Source organism: Hipposideros armiger, unplaced genomic scaffold (genome assembly GCF_001890085.2).
Source record: "Hipposideros armiger isolate ML-2016 unplaced genomic scaffold, ASM189008v1 scaffold_183, whole genome shotgun sequence".
Lineage (NCBI taxonomy): Eukaryota > Metazoa > Chordata > Mammalia > Chiroptera > Hipposideridae > Hipposideros > Hipposideros armiger.
Genome location: NW_017731533.1, coordinates 1207890 through 1217458, shown reverse-complemented (window position 1 = coordinate 1217458; position 9569 = coordinate 1207890). Strand labels below are relative to the sequence as shown.

General features: G+C 43.3%; 1 protein-coding gene across 1 annotated transcript in view; it reads right to left on the bottom strand.

Moving 5' to 3' along the window:
- Positions 1-8780, bottom strand: part of PARD3 (par-3 family cell polarity regulator) — a 611228-nt gene extending 602448 nt beyond the window's left edge. The window contains exons 1-2 of the mRNA XM_019652604.1: positions 8708-8780; positions 4995-5195 (exon numbers count right to left, since the gene is read on the bottom strand). Coding sequence (XP_019508149.1) covers positions 4995-5195; positions 8708-8780 — 274 coding nt within the window. The remainder of the gene's footprint in view (positions 1-4994; positions 5196-8707) is intronic.
- Positions 8781-9569: the final 789 nt, after the last annotated feature.

Here is a 9569-nt window from a genome sequence, read left to right as displayed (position 1 = left end):
GCCAGCAGCCACCGTGAGCGGCCGTCCAGAAGCCGGCGACTGATCTGCCTCGCCCGGGAAGAGTGCAATGATGGTGCCAACTTGGGCCAGTGAAGCAATGTTCTCCACAACTAGACTGAAGAACAAAAGAACAGCAACTTTTCTGTTCCCCTTCTCCCAATTCCCCAATAAAAAAATTTTTTAAAAAGTAAAACCCCAAAGGTGCAGGCAAAGAGGGGAAGAGGGGAAAGAATAACAGGAATTGTGCTGAGGAGCTAGAAAATCATCAGAACCTCGGTCCCAGAACCCCAGTTACCCTGACAACACCTCCTCTGTGCCAGACTCTTAGAGACTGCCCTACAGGCACCACCTTCCACTGTTCCCAACACCACGTCTGACAGCTTTTCCTGAACTTAGGGAAGCATCCTGAACAGTGGATTTCACTAGTGCTATGATGCTTACATGAGAGAAGAAAATAAAAAATCCATGCATTGTTCTCTTAACTGATATCCTAGAACTAAATGCGAATTTCCACACAGAGGGTCTCTGTACATATAACACAAAATATAATCATGACCCGGAGTGGGAAATATTCTCTATATTCTTTCAGATAAATCGGGAAACGTCAAGAGCACAACAAGACCTCCGAAAGGGCAGATGGTAACCATGGAAGGAGAGGGCACTGACCCCACCAGGGCTCACAACCCCGCACACTGACACAGCGTGCACGCTCGCGGAGACACAAGTGGGAGGAAGGAAAGATGGCAGGTGACTTTAGCTAAAGCCAGAGAAAAGACAAAGGTGGCAGCTGCTGAGAGCCAGGCCCCCCAACCCCACCCCAAGAGAAGAAAAGGAAATATGAAACCACTGTGACAGGGAGGAGAGGTGGACATGGGTTCCCACTGTCTGTGTCTCTTCCAAGATCACAACCAGTGCATGTCAGACTGGGAGGCAGATGCCTCAAACTGGGAAAAGCTCTCTGACGAGTGGCAGGAGGTGACTCGAAGTGCTCTCCTAGATTCTGTGATAGTAGTTAATTCAAGGAGACACAGATGCTCTGAATGCAAAATGATTTTTTAAAAAAAAAGATCTGGTCTCCTTATAAACAAATGTACCATTAGAATTCAGCTTCTTTCATGACCCCAGTATCTCAAAGTCACCACCAGCCTTTTGAATCAGTGGCAGTGGCACCAGACAACGTCCTTTGTCAACCACCTTTGCCAGTTATAACAAAACGGAGATTTAGCATTAGCTCCCGACAGGACTATAAAAAGTGTGTTGAGAGCTGCGCTGTTCTTTTGCATCCCACCCCCATCTCACGCGTCCCACTCCTTCCACCTGTCATCTCCCCCAGGCCTCCTCCACTGTCAGGTCAATCTGCTATGAAGCTTCAAAACGTCTTCCCCACCAGCCTCTTTTATATTATAATGTTCCCTCCCCTCTCCTAGTGATTCAAACGCAGAATCTTTATTCAAAAGTTTTTAAAAATTAACATACATCTTTTTTTTTCTTTTGGATCCAGACTTCACAGTAGAATTGGTCAACAGTGGTTTAAAATGTTTAAAATGTGAAATGACTTTAAAAGGCAATTTATGTGGAAACATCACTACCTCGACAATCTGGTGGGCACATAATACTGCAGACGTCTCTATTCGTCAACTCGTGTGTTCCAATTTTAACAAAACACATGGAAGCATAAATGCAAATAATTTATTTACACAAAATTTTCCCAAACACGAACATCATGGCTTAATGAAACTGATATATGTGCAAATATGCAGTCAGATTTTATCATCATCTCTTTCTCCCAACCAGAAAACCTCTGAGAACGTCTAGGGCCCATGACCACACATGTGCAGAAAGGACTCATGTCATGGCAGAAGCCCACACCTGGCCAGGGTGCTTGTCTACTGCTGTCTTCACCATGTGAACACTTTTCTAAGGAACCAGACACACAACTTGTCAACAGCTTTAATTCTCTTGTCTGTGCTGCTCAAAACCAAAGACACAATACAGCTTGGTCCTTTTGGAAAAGAAGGTGGTGGCACAACTCCAACCAGTTTCTTTGATAGGCCCAATGAATGTACAACTGAATGTAAGATAAATCTATCCTAATAGGACTCAACTTAATCAGCACCTGTCACACAGAAGGCCACACTTCACACATGCCTTACAAAATGGATTACAATCTACACTAAATTTCAGATCCTGAGATCTCCTGCCAATTAATGCAGAGCACAGAACCAAAAAAGCAAATTGCCAACTTCTCCCTCATCTAAAATCTACTTTCTCTAAGCCACACAGACATCCTAACCAGGCTTGACAAATTTTACATACACGACTGACTGGCAAATGAATCAAGTCGAAGTGACTTTTTCCATTTAAAAAAATATTCAAACTGTGTATCAGCTGTCAAATATCAATGCCACGGTCGGTCGGAGGAGGGAAAAGGAAAGCAGCGAGCTGCTCGGAGAGCACTCTCAGAACACTAGGAAGGAAGCCATGTGAATACCTGTGATGACTCTGTGCCCCACTATGGGCATGGCAGGCCTTCCCACGGCTGCCCTGCCATATATAGCCACACTGGGCACCTGGCACAGACACCCTCTGCGCTCATGGCTGCCTGTAAAACTTCTCCGAGGAAAAGCATGTCTCTGCTAGTTGAAGAGATCCCCAGACACTGAGCCTGCGGAAGCAGCAATCAAGAGCCCGGCCTGGGCCCTTCCAGATGACGGACACAGCAGCTGACATCTCAGCTGCTCAGACTAGTCAATGCGAGCCTCACTCCTGCTATCTCACTCTGGTCTCATGGCTCTCCATGGTGTCACTTAGAAATCATAATCGATAGCACAGCAATTTAATCTTATAGGTAAAGGCAGCAAAGCCAGGCAGCTTGGTTTCTCCTACTATTAACCACATTGGGGAAGATCTGTGTTTTCCATGTAAATCCTGAAATATTTCCATGAGAAATCCCAGTTTTTTGTTGCTTTTTTTTTATTTTTTTATTGGGGTATTGGGGAAGGGAACAGTATTGGGGAATTGGGGAAGCGGAACATTGTGTTTTTCCAGGACCATCAGCTTCATTCAAGTCCAGTCGCCACTTTCAATGTAGTTGCGGGGGGATGGGGCAGAGCCCACCATCCCACGCGGGACTCGAACCGGCAACCTTGTTAAGAGCATGCGCTCTCACGAGCTAAGCCATCTGGTCGCCCATTGGCAGCTCAGCAGGTGAGCTCGGGCGCACCATGTGGGAATCAAACCGGCAACCCTGTTGCTCAGAGCTCACGCCCTAACCAACTGTGCCACCCGGCCAGCCCCCAAGAAATCCCAGTTTTAAAAACAGGCTCACCATTATGAGGAAATTAATAGCAAGGACATTACGCTGACCATCTCAAAAGTAACAAAAAATTTTTAAAGTTAATCCAATACTTGGCTGCATATAGTTACATTCCAGGAATGAAAGGCTAACAGGCATCTTACACCCCAAGGGAAGGGACTGGAGGCTCTGCCTCTGCAGCTCTATCGTTATTTCAGGATTTTACAACTGCTATTGCCCAGCCACTAAATCGGCATAAACAGGCATCTGTTTAACAGCATATCATTGGAATCTCGTGTTTAAGCCTCCAAATTACTTGGCTTTGATAACTGCTTTTTACAACAAACGACAAAGAATTATAGTCTTTACAAAGCAATGATGGGAGCAGGGGCAGGACTGGGGTGAGACGAGAGCTACCTGGCTCTGAGACAAAATTTAAGGGGGGGGTCAGGGGAGTGCCAAGATCTCAGTAATCCTCAGATGTATTTTAATAAGACACTTCAAAAAATCAATGATAAATAAAATGTCAAAAATTTAAATAAAAACAGCATCATTTGAGGGTCCTGTCTGATAAGAGTTTAGAAAATGTCTCTCCAAATGTTGATTATAATCACAGGAAACACGACTCCCCTTAGGAATCAGAAGAGGGTCAAGAGCCTTCAAGAAATTCCTGCACATCACAGAGCTCAGATGCCCTTGGTTAGAAGTCCCGCCATACCTATCACTTGCTTCTTCACTTCACCCTTCTGCTCAATCTTCCACCTCCAGATAGGATGGAGTGTCAGTTGAAGGAAGCAGAGGTAAGAAGAACGCTGTGTGTCCTCCCAGACACCCAGTCTCTGTCCTGACCCCAGAAAATTAACAGTGGAAACCAACCTCGTCATTGTACAAATAAGAAAAACGAGACTCAAAGAGGTACATTTCAGAAAAGAATACACATACTCTGGACCATCCATTTGTTGACCCCAAAAATGAAGACATCTACCAAGAAGGGCTCCTGGTGGCTAACTGGGCTTACAAAGAGATCCTAGCAATCATTGCTAAATAGGGGCCTCTCACGTAAGCCACGTTTCAGGAAGAAGCGTGCACTGAACTGCCTGCCTTCACTGTGTTCCTGCCTTCTGAGACAACACTTGTAAGGGAGTTCCTGGCATCATATTTCAACCAACAGGACTGAGATTTTCCCTGTCCAACTGGAGCTGCACAGCTATATCCCCATCAACATCTGAGTAGAGTTGCCCCACTCAGATCAATCAGGGCAGTGCTTTTTGGACCAATCAAACTGAGGATCTGGAGTCCTTGTTTGCATGAAAACAAACCAATCAGGGATCAGGGGTGGGGACTTCTGTCTATATAAGTCCGCTCCCATACAGCTAGAACATCCCTTTCCACCCAAAACTGGGCTTCCCAGGCTGGAGCTGAAACACCAAAGACGGCTGTCTGGAAAAAGCAAGCAAACAGACCAGACTGGAGCACAGCAGAGCAAGGCAGAGCAGAGAGGAACAGACCAGAGTAGACCAGAACCAAGCAGAGCTGTCTATCTGGAGAGGGGCCTGGCCCAAGGGCCTCATCCGCCTCGCAGCCATGCTATTCCATAGCCACGCTGTATTATAACTGAACTGTAACACTACAGAGCTGTTCAACAGCAGTGCTGGATCACAACTGAGCTGACTGCACTGAATTAAGTTTCCTTCTTTACCACACCCCAAATTGGAGATTCCTGTTGGCGTTGAACTGGAGCCAACGGCCATCAGCTGACCGACTGCTGGTGGAGAGGCTGGAGATGAGGACCCATGCCTCCGAGTCCCACCCACGGCTACAAGCACACCTGGCAATCCCGGGGTGAGTTGTGCCATCCAAGAGGACTCGGCAATCGTGGGCAAGCCTTCCATTTCTACATCTTTAAAATTTTAAATATGTAATTGTGTAATTGTTATTAACCTTTAAATTTTCCTGTGTAAAAAGCTCTCCTTTTTCCTTTCAGGATTATGACTCTTCAAAAATCAAAGCTGGAGCAGTAACAAAACTAATACTCTCTAATATAATGGAATTTCTAATACAATTATTTGCCCTGATCCAGAAGAATAGCCTTGAGAATTCATACATACAACTTGTAAAAATGTAAGTTTTTTCAAACATAGCTAATATTTTAACATATCGGGAGTCATATTTAGTGACCATTCCACATTGTACTTTTAGTTTAAAAACTAGAGAACTAAAGCTTCACATCTTTGTAAAAAGTAGATTACCATTTTGCAATGTCAACAAATCTTCCAAACAGTATGCAAATGCCAAGTATTTATCACCAAAACCCACAAATGCTCTCTCTACCCCAATATGACCACCTTAATAAGGTAACCAATACATTTTCTTCAAGTACCAAAGTTTCCCCCTTTTTGTTTCCCATTATAGGAAATAACTATAAAATGCATTAATTTTTTTAAGTCACTTTGGTGTTAGCAATCAATATTCCCATTTTATAAAGATTTCCAAGTTCCAACACAAAAGTCCTGCTGAAGTAGTTTTTGATAGGGTAGGTCATATGTGGTCTACAATTCCTCTGATACGCTCCCATAAATGGTACCGTTAGCACACAGCATCTCATTTGGGGACAACAGGTAATAAAACCTTGCATTTTCCAAACAGAGAGAAACCCCAGCTCCCCCTCCCCCTCAATGCTGGCAGCCCCTCTACACAAAGTGCTCTCCAATCGATGGTCCATCACCTCACAGCCCAGAGACCTGACTTCCTCATTCCCAGCCAGAACTCCGGGGTCAAGTTCTGGGGGCCATTCCTGCCTCTCTCACCCCAGAGGCCCTGAGAGACTGTGCAAGTTACTTAACCTCACCAGGCTTCAATTCAGTCTTCTACTGGGTTGTCGTGTTTTTTCTATGTTTTTCGTTGCAAAAATGCGTCGACTTTTCCGACAACCCAATATAAAAATGGGGATAACACCACCTACCTCAGAGAATCAGTGTGAGGATTGAACAATGTCTACAAAACCCCTAGACTGGGACGTAACAGGACAAAAAATAACCAGTGTGCATCGCATAACAACCTATCAAAAGTCTGTTCATCAAAGGTATTCCTCTAAGCAGCTCTATGCTAAAAATTCATACAAAACTGAGATATACTCCCAGGCACATGGGCACTTTAGAAGCACTGAAAGATTAAGGATTCTAAAAATACCCTGTACCCACATTCACAAACTTCACGGTAAAACATACAATTCCTTTGATAGTTCTTCCCGCTTAGAAGGAATAGTGGGGGAGGGTTCCTTTCCCCCACACAAAAGAAACAATCTTACACGTAACTGGTGAACTTAGTCACCCTGTTTGTATAAAGGAAATAGCATAGCAGCCTCTAAGAAAAACTCTACTATCTAAAATAATTTCTTAATACTATTCTCAAAACATTGGCAACATAATTAAGTTTTGAAACCATGAAAATCAAATGTCTCAAATTTAGGTTTCTAAGTACTTTTGCAAATATGCCCATAAGTAGCCTAAAATTTTAGCCAACTTCACATAAACTAGAGAAAAATAATTACAAACATCTGTGATGAATAAAAGCTGCCACCTTCATTGATCTTAACTATTAAAAAGGTGGAAAATTATGAAAGAAACGCAGAAGAACGGCTATCTACATATCCAGTTTCCTTTCTATGTTAACCTTCTAGGTTTCTAGGAATCTCCTCTTACAAACAAGAATTTATTGACATCTATTAATGAGTCAATGGGAAATTAACATATAAAACATTAATAAATTTCAGTGGCATTTTTACTAAAAAGGGACCACATCCTCTTCCAGAGAGGAGAATAATCTCTTAGCCACGCTCGGGCAGATCTGCTGTGAAGACCTACAGCTCTGGTGGTCCCAGTCTCTGCTTTAATCCTCAGCCTTTTGCTGCAGGAATTAGAAGGTAAACCCTGCTGGAAACCAAGTATCTTTCACGAAAGAGAATTTGGTTCTCACTTCTCCTTTCTGCTGATGCTGTAAGGACCAAAATCCATTCATGGCAAATCAATGTTTCTGTTGTTTACATTCTCTGACTAGTTTGCTGGGGGTTTTTTTCCCCTAGCTTTAAAAATCAGGAAAGGGGACAAGGAATATCATCACCTGAGCCATGTTTCTAAAGAGCTCCAGTGACTGGGTGTAACCGTGGCTGCAAAAAGCAAAGAGGACTCTAGATAGAAAGAGGTGCTCTCTCTGGGGAAGACTAAGGTGCCAAATCCTTGCCCACCTGGACATTCTTCTTTAGGATCTACCACTAGTCAAAGCCTTGAAGGATTTTGTATTTTAATTAGGGAGGCCACTTCTAAATGCTCAAGGACATATTATTCTCTTCCTTTTTAAAAAAAAAAAAAAGCAAAACATTGGGAGCTATGAATGCAAAGTCAAATCTCCTTAATAGTAATTTCCACTGCCACCTTCTATGTCACTGAACTAAAAGTGAAAATGTTCCTGTCACAAGTACAGTTTGCTAAGATTCTCACTGAGCTTCAAGAGGCTCCACAATAAGTAGTCCATCTCTCTCAAACTGAGTCCCAGGGAGGAGGTATTATGGTAAAGAGTTTGGGGCTCAAACAGGTGACCTTGGCTCTTCTTCTCTGAACACCTTCCCCAAGCCCAAAGCAGTTATTTTCATCAGTTCATCATACCAAGCACCCTCACAAGTGTTCATTTAAATAAAGGCTCCATGACTAACAATGGCTGTAAAAGCACTTGTGAAAAATGTTAGAACATGTTCACAATACTTTGAGTAAAAGAATATGAGTTACAAAAGCAGCTTTTGAGGGTGGCTCTGTGGCTGGCCCTGCAACTGAATGCCTCCACATCGACTCCTAAACCCCTTTGCCTCTTGCTGCCTTTGCCTAAGGTGGCTGGAAAAGCTAAAACCTCTTCCTCACTGTTCCAAGAGCCCATGTAGCTAAGCTGGCCACAAGCTACGGTTCTGTAACCAACGAAATCTAAACCAAATTTGGTCAAACAGCAGGTCCGGAGTGCGGAAACGGATGTAGGGGTATCACCTAGACAACCCTCTTTCCTGTCTTGCACATCATAGAAAATCGTAGGAAACGTGGGACAAAGCGCCTAAGCCAGCCAGCCATACAAAGGCTGCGATCTGCCCCTCAGCCACCAGACCACCGCCTCCACACTGCTCCGGTTAGAAAGCCCTGCTCCCCGCCCCACTATGCCCTCCCCTCCCACTCCTCACTCCCCTGCAAATATTCTATAACAAACAGAACGGATCTGCCCTCAACCCTGTTCACTTGTATCAAATTCTTCCATTTCAAGTAACAGCCTCTCCCTCTCCATCCACTGTCTACCAACAAAGCCTAGCTCACCTCTCCAGGGAACTGGCCAAAACCCGCAACGAGCAGTGTGATTTCTATCCTTCACAAAACATACCTGAGGACCTACTCTGTGCCAGGCACTGTTCTGCTTGCAGGGCATGCATCCGTGAAGGTGGACAAAGGGCCATCTTGTAAAAGCCTACGACAATTTGTGCCTCTATGACACATGTGTAATATCCAGCCTTCTACTGCAATCACGAAGAATTTTCCCCTCATTTATCTTTTCACAACATTTACAGACACCCCCTATGTCACAGGTACCTCAAGAAAGGGGGTTATCCTCCTTATCTTCGTAGTACCTGTCAGATATGACACTGGGCCTGATGTTTAACACGATGAAGCACTAGCTGAACCAACAGGTAGCAACACAGCATCAAGTGCAGCCCATCAATAAGGAGCCACTTTCATTTTCTTCCATTAATTTTTCCCATTATTTGCTCCTCATAAACTCTAGTCCTCGTCTCTTACCTCACCCAAGTATTTTTGGTATTAATTTATATTTTCGTTATCAGTTTCAGAAAATATAAATGTGATAATCACATGTGTTTATGGTAGACCTTGAGATCTTTACACCCAAACATTAGTATGTAGTCTAGCGTATACACATAGAAACTCATTAACACCCTATTATTTCACATGAATCTGGAAGTGCTAGCCAGTGCAACTAAACAGACAAGTAAATATATGGTATAAATACAGAAAGGAAGCAAAATTATCATTATTTGCATAGGATGAAATGGCACAACCAGAAAGCCCAAAAGAATAACATGAATTACTATAAAACTAAGGTAATTCATGAAGGTTATAAAAGTTACTTTAATAAAATAATTTCTTTCCTATATATAAACTATAGCCAGACTAAAAATACGAGAAAAAGATGACAATAGTAATCAAAAAGGTCAAGTACCTTGGAAACA